At 47.7% G+C, this 19394-nt stretch overlaps 2 protein-coding genes, 1 long non-coding RNA gene and 9 other non-coding genes across 15 annotated transcripts; all 12 read left to right on the top strand.

Annotated features, from left to right (window-relative positions):
- Nucleotides 1–218: 218 nt before the first annotated feature.
- Nucleotides 219–4208, top strand: LOC123641347. Of its 3 annotated transcripts, XR_006736270.1 has the most exons (12): nt 219–254; nt 651–693; nt 904–987; nt 1178–1228; nt 1588–1622; nt 1794–1842; nt 2128–2173; nt 2357–2391; nt 2605–2642; nt 3012–3056; nt 3297–3329; nt 3773–4208. It is a non-coding gene; the product is annotated as an uncharacterized LOC123641347 (long non-coding RNA). The 3 variants fall into 3 exon arrangements; XR_006736271.1 differs by lacking the exon at nt 1178–1228; XR_006736272.1 differs by lacking the exon at nt 2128–2173 and having other exon boundaries at nt 2357–2642.
- On the top strand, nt 754–829 carry LOC123643114. The gene has a single exon (XR_006736674.1). It is a non-coding gene; the product is annotated as a small nucleolar RNA SNORD26 (small nucleolar RNA).
- Nucleotides 1035–1106, top strand: LOC123643113. The gene has a single exon (XR_006736673.1). It is a non-coding gene; the product is annotated as a small nucleolar RNA SNORD27 (small nucleolar RNA).
- Nucleotides 1444–1518, top strand: LOC123643112. Its single transcript, XR_006736672.1, has one exon. It is a non-coding gene; the product is annotated as a small nucleolar RNA SNORD28 (small nucleolar RNA).
- On the top strand, nt 1879–2002 carry LOC123643118. The gene has a single exon (XR_006736678.1). It is a non-coding gene; the product is annotated as a small nucleolar RNA SNORD22 (small nucleolar RNA).
- On the top strand, nt 2224–2288 carry LOC123643110. The gene has a single exon (XR_006736671.1). It is a non-coding gene; the product is annotated as a small nucleolar RNA SNORD29 (small nucleolar RNA).
- On the top strand, nt 2460–2530 carry LOC123643115. The gene has a single exon (XR_006736675.1). It is a non-coding gene; the product is annotated as a small nucleolar RNA SNORD30 (small nucleolar RNA).
- Nucleotides 2757–2825, top strand: LOC123643116. The gene has a single exon (XR_006736676.1). It is a non-coding gene; the product is annotated as a small nucleolar RNA SNORD31 (small nucleolar RNA).
- Nucleotides 3096–3221, top strand: LOC123643117. Its single transcript, XR_006736677.1, has one exon. It is a non-coding gene; the product is annotated as a small nucleolar RNA SNORD22 (small nucleolar RNA).
- Nucleotides 4209–10890: 6682 nt separating the features above from the next.
- Nucleotides 10891–11081, top strand: LOC123643174. Its single transcript, XR_006736722.1, has one exon. It is a non-coding gene; the product is annotated as a U2 spliceosomal RNA (small nuclear RNA).
- Nucleotides 11082–11375: 294 nt separating this feature from the next.
- On the top strand, nt 11376–18616 carry WDR74 (WD repeat domain 74). Of its 2 annotated transcripts, XM_045555932.1 has the most exons (12): nt 11376–11454; nt 13422–13630; nt 13728–13834; nt 13921–14042; nt 15641–15716; nt 15836–15982; nt 16148–16249; nt 17156–17256; nt 17352–17407; nt 17743–17888; nt 18024–18080; nt 18405–18616. In XM_045555932.1, the coding sequence occupies exons 2-12, from the start codon at nt 13567–13569 to the stop codon at nt 18573–18575; spliced, it is 1149 nt and encodes a 382-aa protein (XP_045411888.1). In that variant the 5' UTR covers nt 11376–11454; nt 13422–13566; the 3' UTR covers nt 18576–18616. The 2 variants fall into 2 exon arrangements, with proteins under 2 accessions (XP_045411888.1, XP_045411889.1); XM_045555933.1 differs by lacking the exons at nt 11376–11454; nt 13422–13630; nt 13728–13834; nt 15641–15716 and having other exon boundaries at nt 13962–14042.
- A 160-nt stretch (nt 18617–18776) lies between these two features.
- Nucleotides 18777–19277, top strand: TEX54 (testis expressed 54). The gene is given in 3 exon segments (XM_045555990.1): nt 18777–18859; nt 18861–18903; nt 18941–19277. Coding segments are annotated over 3 exon segments (381 nt in total). The 3' UTR covers nt 19196–19277.
- Nucleotides 19278–19394: the final 117 nt, after the last annotated feature.

Genomic DNA, 19394 nt, shown 5'->3' with positions numbered 1-19394 from the left:
CGCAGTGCGGTCTGGGCATCTGCGTGCTTCCCAAGGGCGCATGCGCGCCTTTTTCGCGCCGCAAGTTCAAGGGCCGCGCCCTCTATGCCCGCCTGCCCTGAAACTCTCTACCCACAACTCCCCAGCCTCGAAGACGTCTCCATATGCGCGTGCGCCCAACAGAGTCCCGCCCTCAAATCCCATGGGCCTCTGCGGAAAGGTATTTAAGTGTCTCCCGCCAGCGCGTCGGTCTCAATGCTCTGTTACGCTTGGTGGTGAGTGTATGTTATATTTGTTGTGTTTTGTGGGCCTCCTCCCCTCCCCCCACCCCCTGTCCCCGCTTTTAAATGATCGCGCGAACGTGGTGCGCCTTTAGACCTGGGTTTTACCTGGTTGGTGGCCAGGACGGGGAGCGGGTAAGGTGTAGTCCGTGGCCTCGAGGCCGCGAAGCAGCCGCGGGGCTTTGTGAAGGACAAAATGGCGATGGCGGGTAGTGCCCGCGGCCCGCCCTGTGATGAAGACCTTTTCACAGACCTGTACTGAGCTCCGTGAAGATAAGAAACTCTGAGGAGACGGGCCCTGCACAGCTTTCGACTCAGCCGTCGCTCCAGAAAACATGTTTTGGAAATACCGGGTATTAACCTTATGATGTCTTGGGCTCTTGTCTACAGGGTTTGGGCGCACGTTTGAATAGAAGAGAGCTCACTTGTTGAGGTAAGTGCCTATGGCTGTTTTTTACCTCTCGTTGAGTACATGACAGTCCTATGGGATGTACTATGGTGATGATTTTAAGAATTGAACTCTCTCTTTCTGATGGATTAGTGGAGAAAGCACAAAAATTCTGAGTAGCATCTCATGCAGCAAATGTTTGAGGTCTTCTGGTTTTCAGTTCTGAGGTGTTAGTAAAGGGTGGTCTTTTTTCAGATGTTCAGCTCAAAGGAGCTTACTGGTGGGAGAATGGGACAAGATCCATCTTCCTGCAGAGCCAGCATTGAAATGATGCTTCAGGTAGGTGTTTATACTATCGTGGGGAAGGGGACACTTTCTAGATGACCACTCCATGATGAATTCAAAATGACAAGCATATGACTGAACTTAGAAGTGATGTCATCCTACGACTGAAAAGTGGGCCGGGGGTATTCAGGGGTCTTTGAATGGCCACTGTTAGGTATACAATGCCTCCCTATTCTGTCTCCAGCATCTCATAACCTTTCCTGAGGAACTCGACTGCCTACCAGGATGAAGACAGGTAATTGGCCAAATGGGGGTTCAGGGTATGTCATATTGTAAATGGTCTCAATAATCAGGAGGGCAAAATGGTCAGCAGAGTGGTGTTGCATATTTGCTCCTTTCATCTTATTCCTCCTGAGGTGATTTTCTGGGGAGGGAAAGCACAACTCAGGAGTAAAGTTGGGTCTTTATGAGAGTGTGCTCTTCCTTCATCCACATATCCATCACATCACTGTCAGATGATTTGAATTGATAAGCTGATGCTCTGTGAGGTACAACAGTTAATAGCATGTTAGAGTTCTGATGGCAGTGTTGTTAATGAAGAAATCCTGTTCCATCCTGATACTTTAAAATAACCATTTGTTCCCCTTTTCCCAGGTCATCCCAATGACGGTATATTCCTCTATCTTAGGGTAAGTTGATTGTCTAGATATTATAACGAATTATGTATTTGAGCTCATTATCCAAAGACTGACTTTTTACTTTCTTGGTATTTGTCACTGAAGCCTGATTGAGTCATAAAGCTTTCTGGTTCCTCTTGTTGCCTGTAGTGATGTTTCTTGATCTCCACTTATTTTTCCTAGATGCATGCTGATCTGCCCAGGGTCGAGCTTCTAGGAAGAGTTGAAAGTGGTAAGTATTTGTCAGTTGTAGCTTGCCACTATCCAGTGCCAGTGAGGACCAAACATCCTGTCTTACCCCTGTTCTAACCCCAGAGCCAGTCATGGTGAACCCACTGGGGTAACTGGGAGAGAGGATGAGAATTTGTTCCCTAAGGAACTGTCTGAGGTACAGCAAATCCCTACAGATAGCATTTATTTGCTTAGCTTTTCTTGGCATGTCCATTGACAAACATAGTTAGAATAGCTATGGCTGTTTTGGATACTTCGCTAATTAGATGATTTTTTTTTACTTAAGAAACAGCTTGTTCCTGTGTCCATTGAAAAGCCTTTGAAGTTGAGAGGTTAGTTTTTTTTTTTTTTTTTCTTAAGGCTCATGCTACCAAGTAGGCAGTTTCTGTGATGACTCAAACTAGCTCACTTTGATTGACAATGAAAACACGTGAACACCTGAGAAACTGGAGAAAACAGGAGTGAAAAGATAGCATGTTTAAGGAACCTTTTACCCATGGCTTTTTTTTCCCTAGGTTCTATTACCAGTAACCTGCTTGCTGGTTCCAAGGTGAGTGATTTCAATATATGCCCGGTGCGTGCAGCATATTGAGTAGGAAAAAATGCCTTTTTAGGTCTACATATGATGACTTACATGGAATCTCGTTCGGCTGATGACTTGGCTGTTGAGAATCGGAAATCTGATTTTCTATGAATGATGGCTTAAGTGGGAACAACTTAGTTCAGGATATAATCATTAGTAACTTGGTTTTGTTTGTTTCAGGTCCAGCACCTTGTCTGGCGTCCTTAGAATGATTTGAGGTAAATGCTTTTGCAACACTTACCAATAAAACTGGCCGTGATTCTGTGTGTGTCGTGGCACTTTGGTCTGGTAGCTATGTAAAGCCATTCCGAACTACTTGTCATGAGTTTCTGCTCACCAGTGATGAGTTGGATACCGCCCCAGTCTGATCACTGTGACTGAAAGGTATTTTCTGAGCTGAGCTTGCCTTGCAATGACAAGTTCTTAAAAAAAGTTAATTGAGTAGGCTTTACAGCCAATAGAAAGTTTTTCAGACTAGATAATGGTTTCTGTAAAATGTACCTTGAAAATTACATAACCAATACAGATCTGTCTTCCAAGCAACAGGGTGGTTGAGAAACTTAATTCTTGATTTCTTTATTTTCCAGGGAAACCAAACCATGTTTTTGCAGAGCTCTACACTGAAATTAGAGGTAAATAAACTTAAATGTAAGATGGGCTAAGCTAAAATTTCCCGATGAAGAAACATTCACATGTCTTACTTCCTGTCCCAGTCCCAGAGCCTGTAAAGGTGAACCCACTGAGACTGGCTGGGGGAGAAGAGGAAAGTTTGTTCCAGAAGGAACTGTCTGAGGGATCATAAGGATTTCTTTCTGTACAAGGACAGGGGAAGAATCATCACTTGTTGAAACATTTGTTTATTTTTTTTCCAGGTCTGAAAAAAGAACAAAACACATGTATAAATGGTAGGTATCTGCTCAAATATTTATTGGTGTTAGTACTTAATAGATTATAACTTAAAGAGTGTTCTCTTGTAAACTTACAAGTCATAGAGTGGTGCATGCATACATTTATGCTTTCTCATTCAATTAAGAAATGAGAACTAAAAATTCTCGGCTCCCCAAATTACTGAATAGACCCCCCCCTCAGCCAAGGGGACATGCCTGGCCATGACATAATAGGACAGGAGGTTAGACATGCTTTATTGTACCCTCCTCCCTTTTGTAGTTTAGACACAAATGACAAATTAGTGTTAAAATACAGATCATAAGACTGACAGAATGGGTTCTTTGTGATGATAAAATACCAAATTGTAGAGAGTACCCAAGTCCATGCCAGGAATGGTTAAGTCACCCACCCCTACATTTAATATTCCAACTGTCATGAGATTTTTCATTTTCTCTACCAGCTAAATAAACACTGGCCTTGGAATAAGCAATATTGAAGCAATTGGAGCTCATCCAACACCAGACTCCCTATACCACAAGCCATAACTACAGCTTGAATTGGACGAGACTGATTTCAGTAATATTTTTCCTGAGTGACCACTGACCATGAACTGCTGCATACTTGAGTGCCTTTGTGCCCCTACTTCACCATTTGAGGCATAGGGCCTAATTGCGATACATTTCAACATAAATTTCTACCCCAGAGTGAATATGGGTCTTATGTAACATGCAAAAATAAAGTTCTCCTTTACTACATTTATAAATCTCATGATTTTCCAGTTGATAACTTGGAGAACATCAGAAAGGGAATTTACAAGTCCTTTGTTGTACAACCTAGCTGTCTTGAGTATACTATCATTTTAATATTCACAATAAAGTTGCTTTTTTAAACCTTTACTGTGATTCATGTCTTTGGGTGGGTCTAGCTCGGCACAAGGAAATAACCCCTGAGAATGTGCTGTTTTAACTGGGCTTTAACGAGTTGAATATAGCAGTTTGCCTAATGCTGGATTTCTTAGCCTAGGGAAGCAGCATTCAAGTAGCTTAATTGCATTCTTAAGGGATTTTTTCTCATGTACCCCTACTGTAGGAATCTCACATAAAGCCCTAGTAGGGTTTCAGCAACAGTTTAGCTATGCCTTAAAACAACTTCAGCAGACTTGAATTAAGACCCTAGGGGCCAATAAGACATGGCAGTTAAGGGAAAGGTCCCATAGATTATTGCCTGTGTTGGGCTAATCTTACTTCCCCCTTCACAGGAATCCTCAGCATGGTGTCTAGCTGCCCTTGGGGTTTTTTGAGACAGTCTCTTGCCTGGGCTAATGTGCAGCGGTGTTACTACAGTTCACGACAGCCTTAGGCACTCCTAACTATAAACAATGATCCCACTTTGGCCTCTCAGTATGCTGGGATACAGGCATGAGCCACTGCATCTGACCAAATCTGCCTTTTCGTCAGCCTGGGAAAGCTGGCTTTGCGGAAGGGAGTACAGGAACAATACCAAGCCTGTGGGGTGTAGGGTTGTGTACATTAAGTCAGTGGTTCTTAGGTGAATTTACGCATGGCTTAAGGGCTGTCCAGAAAGTATCCAACCATGTAATATGAAAATTACATGTTAACAATAGCTGGATACTTTCTGGACAGCCCTTTTTTGTCAATATTTGGGAGAGTAGATACCAAATGGTGATTTCCACCTGTTCTAATTCTCTTGTAAAGGCCAGGCGTGGTGGCTCACGCCTGTAATCCTAGCACTCTGGGAGGCCGAGGCTGGCAGATTGTTTGAGCTCGGGAGTTCGAGACCAGCCTGAGCAAGAGTGAGACCCCCATCTCTACTAAAAATAGAAAGAAATGATCTGGACAGCTAAAAATATATAAATTAGCCAGGCATGGTGACGCATCCTTGTAGTCCCAGCTACTTGGGAGGCTGAGGCAGGAGGATCGCTTGAGCCCGGGAGTTTTAGGTTGCTGTGAGCTAGGCTGACGCCACGGCACTCTAGCCTGGGCAAAAGAGTGAGAGTCTGTCTCAAAAAAAATAAAAGGATTCACATTCCTCAAAAGAAAAAAAGTTCTTTGACAAAATGCATTTTTTGTAAGTGGTAGCCATACAGATTTGAGAGTTGTTAGCATAGTAACTAAAACCATAAGAATGGAAGGGTCAATCCTGAGAAGACCATCTAAGGACCCAGAGGAGGCTCTAGTATTTAGAGGTAGAAGCAGCAGAGGAGAAAGTAAGAGGCACTGCAAGCGGAGTATGCGGAGTGCTGACTTGGAAACCAAGGGAAGTCTCCTCACTGCCCGCACTTGAATCCTGTCTTAAAGCCGCAAAGGTCAATTGGGACCAAGACTGGAAATAACTACAGGCAGGTGTAGAGCTTTTACTAAAGACCAGTCGCTGTGCGCACTGCCTCATCTCACCTCACCAACACTGGCAGGCACCAGCCAGCAGCATTCTTGGATAGAGGAAGAAACAAGCAAAAAGAAGATAAGTAACTTGGACCACTGTCTGAGAGTTAGGAAGGTAATTGGGGAGTCAGGGGAATTCAGTTGCCAAAGTCCCAGGGGTTAACCATTAGACCAGGCTGTTGTTTTGTTTGTTGGTTTTTGAGACAGGACCTCAGCTGTGTTGCCCAGGCTAGAGTGCAGTGGCATCATCATAGCTCATCATAGCTCATTGCAACCTCAAATGCCTGGACTCAAGCCATCCTCCTGCCTCAGCCTCCTGAGTAGCAGGGACTACAGGTGTGAACTCCCATGCCCAGCTGATTTTTCTATTTTTTGTAGATACCGGGTCTCGCTATGTTGCTCAGAGTGGTCTCAAACTCCTGGCCTCAAGCAATCCTCCCGCCTCAACTTCCCAAAGTACTAGGATTACAGGCTTGAGCCACCACCCCAGCCTCAAAAGTATACCACAACTTATTGTTGCCTATAGCCACTTTGTTGTGCTGAATCACTCACTCCCTTTCATCCCATCTGCTGTTCACCCTGGACCTTTCTGCCCCAGGTCTCCCTATGTTTTCTTACTGGTCTCAGCTCAAATGCCACCTCCTCAGAGGTGCCTTCCCTGACCACCCTTCTGACTTCATCACAATTTTTTTGCCAGCATTTATTACAAATCTCAGAGTGTCTGAAACTCAGCACTATTGACATTTTGGGCTGGATAACTCATTGTTGGGAGTAGGGTAGAGAGGGACTGTCCTGTGCACCACAGGAGTTTTTTTCCCGTTTTTTGTTGTTTTTTTTTTTTGAGACAGAATCTCGCTCTGTTGCCCAGGCTAGAGTGCTATGGCATCAGCCTAGCTCACAGCAACCTCAAACTCCTGGGCTTAAGCAATCCTCCTCCCTCAGCCTCCCAAGTAGCAGGGACTACAGATATGCGCCACCATGCCCGGCTAATTTTTTCTATATATATTTTTAGTTGACCATATAATTTCTTTCTATTTTTAGTAGAGACGGGGTCTTGCTCTTGCTCAGGCTGGTCTCGAACTCCTGAGCTCAAATGATCCTCCTGCCTCGGCCTCCCAGAGTGCTAAGGATTACAGGCGTGAGCCACCGCGCCCGGCTTCCACCATAGGATTTTGTAGTATCCCTGGCCTCTACCTAGTAGATGCCAGTAGATTATCTCCCACCCTCCTCCTGCCCCCTAAATTGTGACAACCAAAAATGTCTATGGACATTGCTAAATGTCCCCTGGGGGTAAAACCACCCTTGGTTGAGAACCACTGCATTATTTCAAATACTTTTTTATTTGTTGGCTGTCTCTCCTCCTTCCCCTTTAGGATGTAGCCAAAAGGCAGACAACAAAAACAAGAGCAAGGCCTAGGCTTTTCTGGGCTTGGAATGGAGGTTTGTTTACGCTGGTGCCATTTACTAAGGTGGGGAGATGGGTGGGGCAGAGAATCAAGGATCTGTTTGTTTTGTTTTGTTTTGCTTTGTTTTGTTTTTGAGACAGAGTCTTGCTCTGTTGACCCGTAAGTGCCGTGGCATCAGCTTAGCTCACAGCAACCTCAAACTCCTGGGCCCAAGCAAGCCTTCTGCCTCAGCCTCCCAAGTAGCTGGGACTACAGGCATACACCACTACACCTGGCTAATTTTTTATATTTTGAGTTGCCTAGCCAAATTTCTTTCTATTTTTTTAGTAGAGACGGGGTCTCACTCTTGCTCAGGCTGTCAAGGATCTGAATGTCCCATCAGACATCAAGTGGGGAGGTCAAGTGGGCAGCTGGATGTACCTGGAGCTTAAGGAAGTGGTCCAGGGTAGAGACGTAGTTTGAGTCATCAGGATACAGAAGAAACAGGACCCAGATCTCAATCACTCTTGCTACATTTCTCCATATTGTCCCAGTCTCGTTTCTTTCATCTCTCAGCCTAAGTAGCATTAATTTGGGCCTTAATTTAAATTTCTCATTTGCCAAATGAGAATGCAGAAGGCTTCATTATCTATCAAACACTTCAAATGGATCCTGCCTGGCTTCTATGCCAGCCAACACTCTAGCTTTGGTTCCATCACATCGCTAAATTTTCTCAGTTTGCATTAGATTAACAGTGGCCTCCAAACTCCTGGAAATAACAGCCTGGGCCATGCCTCAAGCCTGTAATCTTAGTACTTTGGGAAGCTGAGGTGGAAGAATTGCTTGAGGCCAGGAGTTTGAGACCAATCTGAGCAACATAGCCAGACCGCTTCTCTATTCTCTACAAAAAATAGAAAAACTAGCTGGGCATGGTGGTGCACACCTACTCAGGAGGCTGAGGCAGGAACATGGCTTGAGTCCAGGCGTTTGGGGTTGTAGTGAGCTATGATGATGCCACTGTACTCCTGACCCCAGGGAGGCTGAGGCAGGAGGATCACTTGAGCCCGGGAGTTTGAGGTTGCTGTGAGCTAGGCTGATGCCACGGCACTCTAGCCCCGGCAACAGAGTGAGACTCTGTCTCAAAAAAAAAAAGTTAAAGAGGGGCTGTAAAATGGGGAGCCACTGTTTTCATTACAAGTCTTTTAATACTACTTGACAATTTAAGGCTGTGATCCCCAATCCCCAGGCCGCAGCCCAGTACCAGTCCGTGGGCTGTTAGGAAACAGGCTGAGTATCACTGCCTGAGCTCTGCACCACCTCCTCCTGACCCATGACACCCCACCCCGCCACCCGCAGTCCATGGAAAAATTATCTTCCATAAAACCAGTCCCTGGTGCCAAAAAAGTTGGGGACCACTGATTTAAGGTATATCAGTTTCATGAAAATAAAACATGAATTTAAAAATTTTTCATGTACCCACATGGAAAGAATACTCTTCCCTTTGCTTCTCTTCAGATGTCATCAAGGCCAGTGAGTCTCTGTGACCTCTTCCTCTCCACCTCTGCTTCCATGGCCACCCCAGCCCAAGCCACCTTCATCTCCTGCTTGGAGGATACCACAGGCCTTCTCCTCGTTTTCCCCGTTAGGCTATAAACATCATGAAAGCCATGTATGTGACTGAGTTTATTGTACAATGTGTGCTCAATAAGCATAAACAAATGAATAAATGGCTTCCCAGGGAGCAAACATATCAATATTTCTAAGTTCTTGTGGGGCCCTAACTATCAGCCTCTTGGCCTCTGCAGGAAGAAGCAAGGGTAGGTAACAGTGAGAGTGGACAGGTGACTCTCCACTCCCCTTTTGCTTCAGAGAGAAAGAGGGGTACTCCAGGCTGCTGAGACACGCCTGGAGAGCCTCCACCAAGCGATAGATCCATGTGCTGCAGGACTGGGAGGCACCTCTGCACACCTGTAGCCTGGGCTGAACCGGCTCAGCTAGGGGGCTGTGGCTGGTTACCCCCCGGTTCGATCTTGCAGAATTTGGGAAAGGTTGGGATCAAAAGCAACTGAATTTTGCTTTTGCCCCTATATTAGTTTCTATGGATATTGTAACAAATTATTATAAACTCAGTGGCTAAAAACAAAACAAATTAATCATTTTACAGTTCTGGAGGTCAGAGATCCAAAATGGGTCTCAATAAGCTAAAATTAAGGTGTAGGGATAGAGCTGCATTCCCTTCTGGAGGCTCCAAAGGAAAATCCTTTTCCTTGCCTCTTCCAGCTTTGCCCATGTTCCCTGCCTGGTAACTCCCTCCCGTCTTCAAAGACAGCCACAGCTGCTCAAATCTTTCTCAGCTGCATCACTCTGACCAGGACTCTCTGGCCTCCCTCCATCCCTTATAAAGAACCTTGTGATTACACTGAGTCCAGCCAGATAAGCCAGATAATCTCAGCATCTCAACATCCTTTGCAAATGACAATCATATCTGCAAAGTGCCTTTTGCCAGGTAAGGTGACATACTCAGGGGTTCTGGGAATTAAGACATGGGCATCTTTGGGGGGAGTATAATTCTACCTGCTTCTATACCCCCTTGATTTGGCTCCTCCCTGGAGGCATGGGTTTACTGTACAAACTTCTTTTGTTTATTAACACCAAGGACATAAAGTCATAGATTACAGAAACTTTGCTGGTTGAAATCTGATCAGTGAGAATGTGACATCCCACTCTTGCCTGGAGGATCTCAGCCATGCGAATCGCTTTGACACAGACACTATCTCTATTTCCAACCCAATAAGGGGGTTTCCAACAGAACGTTCACATTTATATTAATATAGTTTCTACGGAAACAGGATGTCAAGTCCTTTTTCAGCCAGGGCCTGACATTAATCCCTTTGTTACAACCGGGCTTTGCTTAGAGCGATAAAAATAGTCTGCTTCCTTTAAATTTTGCCTACACTGCCCTGATTCCAATCTTCTAACAACCCTGTCTCTTCCTTTGGGGAGAGTCCCCGTGGTTTCTTGGTCGGCCTGGAAAGAACACCGTTTAAGGAGCGCGCGGGTGGGAGGCGTCACCCCCTCTCTCCCACGGCAGGACCGGGCTTCAAGAATCAAGAACCTGGCCAGGCGCGGTGGCTCACGCCTGTAATCCTAGCACTCTGGGAGGCCGAGGCGAGAGGATCGTTTGAGCTCAGGAGTTCGAGACCAGCCTGAGCAAGAGCGAGACCCCCGTCTCTACTAAAAATAGAAAGAAATTATACGGACATCTAAAAATTACATATAGAAAAAATTAGCCGGGCATGGTGGCACATGCCTTTAGTCCCAGCTACTCGGGAGAGAGCTGAGGCAGGAGGATTGCTTTAGCCCAAGAGTTTGAGGTTGCTGTGAGCTAGGCTGACCCCACGACACTCTAGCCCGGGCAACAAAGTGAGACTCTGTCTCAAAACAAAACAAAACAAAAAACCTTTAGGTGGCAGGGAAAGTAACGCCACAATTTGTGAGAGAAAGAGACCATGCCGGTTTTGAGATCACGACCGGTGTGTGGACCAATCCCAAGAATGTAAAAAAACGGAGGGGCGGGTTTATGCAAAACATGACGTTCAGTGAGCGGGCGTCCAAAACAATAGAGGACTCGATTTAAAGTCTGTTTCCAAAAGTCAAGCTCCTGTTATGAAATAATAATGAAAAATTAGTGTTAAGAAATGATAACTATTTAATAGTTACTGTCATGAAAATCACCACAATGGTAAAAGGGACATAGAGAGTAAGGCTGGCTGGGAGACAAGCTAGCAAGTATCGCTTCTCGGCCTTTTGGCTAAGATCAAGTGTAGTATCTGTTCTTATCAGTTTAATATCTGATACGTCCTCTATCCGAGGACAATATATTAAATGGATTTTTGGAAACAGGAGATGGAATAGGAGCTTGCTCCGTCCACTCCACGCATCGACCTGGTATTGCAGTACTTCCAGGAACGGTGCACCCCCCTCTCGGGGGTACTTGAGTGGTCCAAAAATAAGAATTAGGTGTGTGAGTGTGGTCTCAATTTGCATCACTCGCCGTTGTTTTTTAAGTGGTTTTTGTTTCCGTATCTAACGGTTTAGTAAAGTTGTTGGAACTTTTATGGGGCAGTTTCCTCTAAAACAAGTTGTGATACGGGTTGTCATTTTGGGGGGGTGGGCTTTCGGGCGGGTTTTCAGCGTCGACGTAAAATTATGGCTACCACTGTTTTCGGGGTTTTTTTTTTCGGTGATAGAATCTCATTGAAGCTCTCTGGATAAAGTGCAGTGGTGCTGTCATAGCTCACGGGCAACTTCAACTGCGCTCAAGCAACCAGCGTCGCGATTAGCTGAAAGTACAGGTATGCACCACCGCACTAACTTTTTGTTTTTATTATTTAGTGGAGACGGCCTCTCAGAGTGCTAGGGTTACATACGTATGAGCCACCGCACCCGGCAGGTTTTCCGGTTTTTAAGCATTCTTCGTCACTGCAGGACAGTTTCCGAATGAGAGGTGGAGGAGCAGCTTCGCTCAACGCATGGCTGGTTATTACTATATTTATTTATACGAACGAACAGTGTGTGCTCTTTAATTCCTAATTTAGCATACAGTAGAGAAAATACTTAGCCTTGTTGTCTTTGTTCAGCTATCATCGATTTATCTAAGGTTATATGGGAAACCATTGGTCCAGCCCAATCAGCCTAAAACACCAGGTGTGTGTCTTAAATTGTACAATGGAGGCTGCACATCAGAGCGGATTGTTGCGTTGTTACAGCAAGTGTTACAGCGGGTGGTTCCGAGGACAAACCAAGCAGCGAACGGAGAGTCGGAGAATCAAAGTTTATTTGCCTGCGGGCTCAGAGGGGTCTCACCACCAAATTCTGAGCCCTGTCTACCCGATTTTTCCCACTTTTATTAAGTTGGGGTGGTCCGCAGGGTGGGGTCTCAGGTGGCTAATGTGCCAGGTAATAGGTTAGTTGATGTGTCAGGTAATAGGTTAGTATTATGTTGATGCACCAGGTAATAGGTTAGTATTATGTTGATGCGCCAGGTAATAGGTTAGTACTATGCTGATGGAGGTCTTCCGTGAGGGGTGGAGGTCTCAGGTGGCTGATGCGCCAAGTGATAGATGGGGATTTTCCTTATCAGGGTGTCTCACAAAATGAAGGAAAATACAGTTATAGGATGTTAGGGATAGGTGGAGTTTAGATTTAACTTTGTTTATATAAAGCAGTGTTTTGGTAGGCTCAATACAAAGTAGGGGGACTCTCATATGGACGGGTTTGGCTCCCAGGGATCTGAGTGCAAAGGGGTCAACATCAACTGTGCACTGTGAAATGGACCCAGAATACTGTTTCTTGTTTAAAATAGATGTGGAATGTTATGTTCAGATAATCCTTATCTCAAGTTCTGCAGCTGAATTGGAAATCAAGGCTGCTTCTCTGTGGAGGCCAGATCCACCAAAGTTGCTTCATTCTTACCAACATAATTTCAAACAGTAAAGTTTGAACAAAGTTTCTCAGGAAGAAAGCAGTTGTTACTCAAAGAAAGGGAGCGTTATCTTTTATAGCTGCAACTTATCCTTGGGAGAAATATTGTTTTCCGTTAACTTTACAGATTTTTACTAAGTGTGAGCTAATTATTTTACCATCGCGAAGCCTCAGTGCGAGGTAATAAAAAAGGACGCCCCAACTCACTCCACTTTCCAAAACAGAGCTGTGTTTTAAGATCGTCAGTTGCATTTTCCCATCTTTGTTTTGTGACTTTGACACTCCAGACCATAGACCTCATTAACGATTTGAATCGTTCCTGAAGTGGGCTCTTTTCTTGTCTAAATAGTACACAACACATTACATGAGGCCGGGCGCGGTAGTTCACGCCTGTAATCCTAACACTCTGGGAGGCTGAGGCGGGAAGATCGCTTGAGCTCAGGAGTTCGAGTTCAGCTTGAACAAGAGCGAGACCCCGTCTCCACTAAAAATACCAAAAAGCAGCCGGGCATGGTGGCGCATGCCTGTAGTCCCAGCTATTCTGGAGGCAGCTGAGGTAGGAGGATCGCTTGAGCCCAGGAGTTTGAGGTTGCAATGAGCTATGATGACACCACTGCACTCTAGCCTGGGCCACAGAGTGAGACTCTGGCAAAAAAAAAAAAAATAAAGGAAAAAAAAACATTATATGACATCACATGATGGAGCAGGGAGACAGACTAGGGCTGGTTTCATCCGGCATCGCGGTTCAGGAAGGATGCGTTCCACTCCAAGTGCAAAATGATCAATTTATTCTTCAGATCTCCATAAACAAGCACCTCCTGATTTATTTTTCTCGAAGCAAAACAAAGTGGAACGAGCAAGGGAACGTCACTCTTCCGGCCTTTTAAACGCCCAGCGACTGCGTGGATCCGATCGGACTGGGCGCCCGCTGGTGACGCACATGCTGCGCCGGAAGTGCGAGCCGTCAGCTGCCGGGTTCGGTCATGGCGTCTGCTGCAGCGCGCTGGAACCACGTGTGGGTCGGCACTGAGACTGGGATCCTGAAAGGTGGGTGGCGCGGTCTGGCATCGACTGAGTCGGGCGGGGGGACGTGCGGGGGTCTTCCGCTCGCGACCCTGGCCCGACTGACGCCCTCGACCCGCAGGGGTGAACCTTCAACGAAAACAAGCCGTGAATTTCACGGCGGCGGGACAGCCACGGCGCGAGGAGGCGGTGAGCGCCCTCTGTTGGGGCGCAGGCGGCGAGACCCAGGTGAGTGGCCACTGCCGGGCGGGAGCTCGGGGCCCGGGGCGTCGCAGCCTCGCTCTCCTCGCCATCCTGCCTTGCTCTGCCTGCAGATTCTTGTGGGCTGCGCAGATAGGACAGTGAAGCACTTCAGCACCGAGGAGGGCATATTCCAGGGTCAGAGACACTGCCCCGGCGGGGAAGGCACGTTCCGGGGCCTCGCCCAGGCCAACGGGTAAGACCGATCCCCCTTGCTGAATGCTCTGGCAGTGGCAGAGCGTTGAGACTCCCTGAGGATAACGGAATAATGGCGACAAACCCTTAGATGACGCGGCCTGAGATGGGTGACAGGGACCTGGGTTTCTGCCTTCGTTAGTGCTTACCTTTAACACACAATTATCGAACAACACCTACTGAGTTCCAGGCACTGGGCGAAGTGCGGGGCTGCAGGTGAAGTTTCTGTCTTCAGAAAGTTTGCATCCTCTATAGAGTTTTTCTTCTGGCTCTTTTATAACCCTCTGAGTAATCCTGGGCAAGTCATTTAATAGTTTTGAGTATGCTTTCAAATGGGAACTAGCAACGACCAACAAGGTGATAAAGCTCCCAAAGTGAAAAATAGGAAGGTGCTAGTGGTTAGGTTACTGGCCCAGCTTTCTTCAGAAGATGAAGAAAGAAGGTTGTGGATAGGCTGTATAGATTTTGGTGGTAATTAATTCTGACAGGTGAAGTCTGAAAAGACTCTGTGAGGGATGGGATGCTCTATCCATCTTGAAGGATGGGTAGAATTTTGACAGGTGGAGAAAGGGATGAGGGAATTCTCGAAAGAGGGTGCTGTCTGAGCAGAGGCTACGGAGTACATAAGTAGGATAAATAGCATTTGGAGGTTGACGCCAAGGAAGCATTTTAATACAAGATGGGCATTGTATTGGTTTGGGATTAAATGTAAAGGTTGAGAGATTTGCACTTTTGTTTTATAGGTGGTGGGGAGTTATTAGTTTTTGAGCAGAATGTGCCATGGTCAGAGTTGGGAACCTGTAGGAGTATGGAGGATGGATGGACTGGAGAGAGGGCAACTGGGAGACTGTTGCCACACACCTCAGGCAAGCGATACAGAGCCTGAACCCCGTTGGGGAGAGTAGACAGGTGTAAGAAAGAACACAGGCCCAGGCTGTGCAGATCCTGGGAGAGACTCACTTGGACTTCTTGCGAGATATATTTTAAGGGAAAGACTGATATTTAGTGCTTGAAACCCAGAACAGGGAACTCAAGAGAAAAAGGTGTTTGACTTTGGCCAGACCCTAAATCCAGACCAGTCCCATGTCAGTCCTTTCAGAACTGCTGATCCTGACCCCTGGTAACCAACTCAAGATTCAGAAAGACCAATAGACCCAGGTGCCCCCAGACGTAGCTGTGCAATAGCAAAAGCACTCTGCTTTGGAGTGTCAAAGACTTGATTTCCGGCTCTGGTTCTAACATTTATAGCTGAGTGGTGAGTCTTTTAATTTCTCAGAGCTTCAGTTTCCTTACTTATAAAATTGGTAAACCCTTACCCTGTTTAGTAAATTGAGTTAACACACAGGGAAGCTGGCAGCTGTCAAGCCTTGCCTAGACCCCAGTTACCTTTCTTATAAACTGGGAGAGAGTTTAGTTAATAGTAGTTTGGGAGTATGTTGGCTGGGGCCTAGAAAACACTTTTATACTTTATTTTAAGCCAGTCAAATTTAGCAGCTGGGGGGTGTATGCCAACTTTAGTGACACTAATGTTAATAGGTGCTAATAACCCACTACTGACTTATTTTTTCAATCCAAACTCTATCCTCCCTCTGCCTATAGCACCCTCATCACATGTGTGGATTCTGGGATTCTCAGAGTCTGGCGTGACAATGACAAGGAGGCATCCCCTGACCCAGTAAGGCTCCCCTGTCCTGATGGTTGAGGAATATAGGGTCAGGGTAGAAGCCTAATACAGGCTTTGGAGGAGGGGGGATTAAGGACCCTGGAACTGACTCTCATCTCCATTCTTTTCAGCTCCTGGAACTGAGGGTGGGCCCTGGGGTGTGTAGAATGCGCCAAGACCCAGCACACCCCCATGTGGTTGCCACAGGTGGAAAGGAGAATGCCTTGAAGGTGTGGGACCTACAGGGGTCTGAAGAACCTGTGTTCAGAGCCAAGAATGTGAGTAATGGGTGTGGAGGGACTGGATCTGAGGTTGAGGGAGTCTGAGGCCACTATGAGTCAGAGACCAGATGGTCTTTAGAGGATGATGAAGGAGCTGAAGGGAGGGGCACACTGAGCCTCCTACAACTCTGTCCCTCATCTACCCGCCCCCCCTCCCCCCAGGTGCGGAATGACTGGCTGGACCTGCGGGTTCCCATCTGGGACCAAGACATACAGTTCCTTCCTGGGTCACAGAAGCTTGTAACCTGCACAGGGTACCACCAGGTGAGGCACTGCCTCATCCCTGCCTCCTCTTGGGCTAAAGCAGCTTCCTAGAGAAACAGCCTGCCTATGCAGAACTGGCCCCCATGGTGTGGCACAGCTGCCCTTCTCACCATCCTGGGCTCTCAGAGGAGCAAGCGCTTCTCCATCTGTTCCAGCCCCGTCGCTGAGCCTGTGACTTCCTTTACTGTATTCAAGGATGGAGTTTCCTTTTCCTCCCACCTGGAAGAGAGGAGAGAAGGGAGTGTGTCCCCTTCACAGTGGGATCTACAGGGTACAGGTACATGAGAGGACACTGGGCTGGGTGTCAAGAGAACTGTGTTCTGGTCCTAATGCAGCCTCTCTGATTTGCTTCAGGACTCAGGCCTGACCCTTCCATCTCTAGCCCCAGCTCCTCAGCTTTACATGAAGGGGATCTTTATGGTTTGTCTCATTTGAAGTCCTGAGACACAGGCAGGGCTGAACCACTGTATTTGCCCTGATTCCTTTGCTTCTGCACATTGAAGTCTGATATTGGTGATATGCTATACTCAAAACACATATGAAGGCATCTCCTCTCCTCCCTCCCTCAGGCTAAACTCTCTGCTTGAAATTCAGCACCCACTAATTACTGGACTTACTTGCTTTTCCATTCCTCCACTCCCCGCTATGTGGGAGTATTGGGGGATGAAACGTTCACACCCCAAGCCTGGAGGACCTCTCCTCTCAGCTCTGTCCATTCGTGCTCCTAAGCAGCTCTCCCCCACACCCCAACACTCACATAAGAGGCATACATTTCAAATGAGAAAGTTTTTCTGAGAGTGGGTCATAAACAAGAAAGCAGTACCCAGAGGAGAGGGTGAAGATACAGAGATGCCAGAGGGTGGTACAAGGTGAGGATATTCTTGTGATGCCTCAGTCTTCCTCTAGGTCCGGGTCTATGATCCAGCCTCCCCTCAGCGCCGGCCAGTCCTAGAGACCAACTATGGAGAGTACCCACTGACAGCTATGACCCTCACTCCTGGGGGCAAGTGAGTGTTTAGAGGGGAAGATGTGGGAGGGTGGGGTTCAGGAAGGGCTCCAGGAGGTTCTTGCTGACCGCACCTGCCTCTGGTTTCCACCTCAGTTCAGTGATTGTGGGGAACACGCATGGGCAGCTGGCAGAAATTGACTTCCGGCAAGGTGAGTGGACTAGGGGTTGTTTGGGGAGGGGAGGGAGCAGGGTGGAAAGGCAGGATTCCCTCTGAGGGAGTGCAGTGGAGCCAGTGAGCCCTCATTCAGGAGCCAGATTGCCTGGGTTCAAATCCTGGTTTCTCCAAAGCTGTGTAACCTTGTACTAATTATTTCATCTCCCTCTGCCTTAGTTTTCTCACCTGTAAAGTGGAAATATTAGTGTTAACTTCAGTCTCAGCATTATGTTGAGGATTAAATGTTGAAATGTAAAGTGACTAGAACACAAAACACTCAATTAATGGTTGCTGGCGGTCAGGTAGCACTGATACCTTCCCCTTCTCCAGGGCGCCTACTGGGCTGTCTGAAGGGACTGGCAGGCAGTGTCCGTGGGTTGCAGTGCCACCCTTCAAAGCCCCTGCTTGCCTCCTGTGGTTTGGACAGAGTCTTGAGGGTACACAGGATCCAGAATCCACGGGGCCTGGAGCATAAGGTGAGTGCCCAGCCCTCTGGACCTCACCCCCTCTGCCTAACTCAATGGTCTTGTGGACCCCTCTGCTGTGTGTTCCCCCATTGATATTTCTATCTCGGCATGCCTGTGCTCCCTAAGGCCTCTCATCTTTTTCAGGTTTATCTCAAGTCTCAGCTGAACTGCGTCCTCCTGTCAGGCAGGGATAACTGGGAGGTGAGCAGTTGGCCTGGGAGTGTGGAAGCCAAGGGCATAGATGTGAGGATTCCCCTGTGGAGAGAAAAAGGAGGCAGCTGGAACACAGACCTGGGGCTATCTATTTACCTGCCAAGTTACTTAATTTCTCTGAGGGGTGTTAACAGTTAACATCCTGACAGGGTGATTGCCAAGGGTGACACACCTAAGAGCACAGATGGGAATGGTTGCTGGAGCAGGGAATAAAGATGGTGGTACACAGAGGGGTTGTTTTTCAGTTAGGATCTCCTTCGCTCTGGACTGTCACTGTGCCCTTGACTCCTAAGCTTTCTTCTTCCTCACCAGGATGAGCCCCAAGAGCCCAACAAGGTGCCCTCAGAAGACACAGAGACAGATGAACTTTGGGTGGCCTTGGAGGCAGCTGCCAAGCGGAAGCTCCCTGATTTGAAGCAGACCCAAGGGGCCCTCCAAACTAAAAGGAGAAAGAAGAAGCGCCCTGGGTCCACCAGCCCCTGAAGCCCCTATGCCCACTTTGTAAATAAACAGCTGAACACCCATCGTGACCCTGAGCCTTTTGTGATGGGAGAAAGGAAAGAGGGGTAGCTTGGGGTGGGGGCTCCCTGAGCTGGGGCAGCAGGATATCTGACGTCACAAAAGCTCGGCCTGGAGCCAGTTAGGCTGGCGTGGGTGGCACAGAGTCCGGGACTCCGGAGGGCCATGGGCTGCTGCCAAGACAAGGACTTTCCGACCTCCGATGAACAGGGCAAGGACGGTGACTCTGAGGATGGTGGGACCACGGACAGACAGAGGGCCCAGGGAGAGGGAAAGGGGGCTGCCCGAGAGAGCCACTCAGGAGGTTGGACGGGACTGGGTGGGAAGAGAGAGCTGAGCTGAGCAGCCTCGTCGTCCCCTTAGGTGCGGGAGAGACGGACTTGGACTCCCCGGGCCACCAGAATCAGAGGTCTAAGTCGAACGAAAGCCTTCTGATCACCGTACTGTGGCGGCGGCTATCCATGTTCAGTCATCGGGGCTCTGCGCGGTCATCAAGCAAGAGGCATTCAGAGCACGTCCATAGGGAGAGTGCGATCCGAGACCATAACCAGGAGGAGACCCAGGAGGAGCCGGAGAAGGGGTGACCCCAGCCCTGCTCTCAGTCCGCCCTAGACTCCAGAGAATAAAATTTCTAACGTGGGCCTGCCCAAGCACTTGTGCCTCTGCTGCCCGCTCAGGATGCTCTGGGCGCGGACACCACAAGGCTGCGGTCTCTTTAAGGCTCCTCCCCCGAGGCGGGCCCAGCCCTCTGGGCTCCGGTTGCAGTTCCTCAGGGGCGGGGTC

This window comes from Lemur catta, chromosome 7 (genome assembly GCF_020740605.2).
Source record: "Lemur catta isolate mLemCat1 chromosome 7, mLemCat1.pri, whole genome shotgun sequence".
Lineage (NCBI taxonomy): Eukaryota > Metazoa > Chordata > Mammalia > Primates > Lemuridae > Lemur > Lemur catta.
The sequence above is the reverse complement of the archived record's forward strand: the minus strand, read 5'-3'. Positions and strand labels throughout refer to the sequence as shown.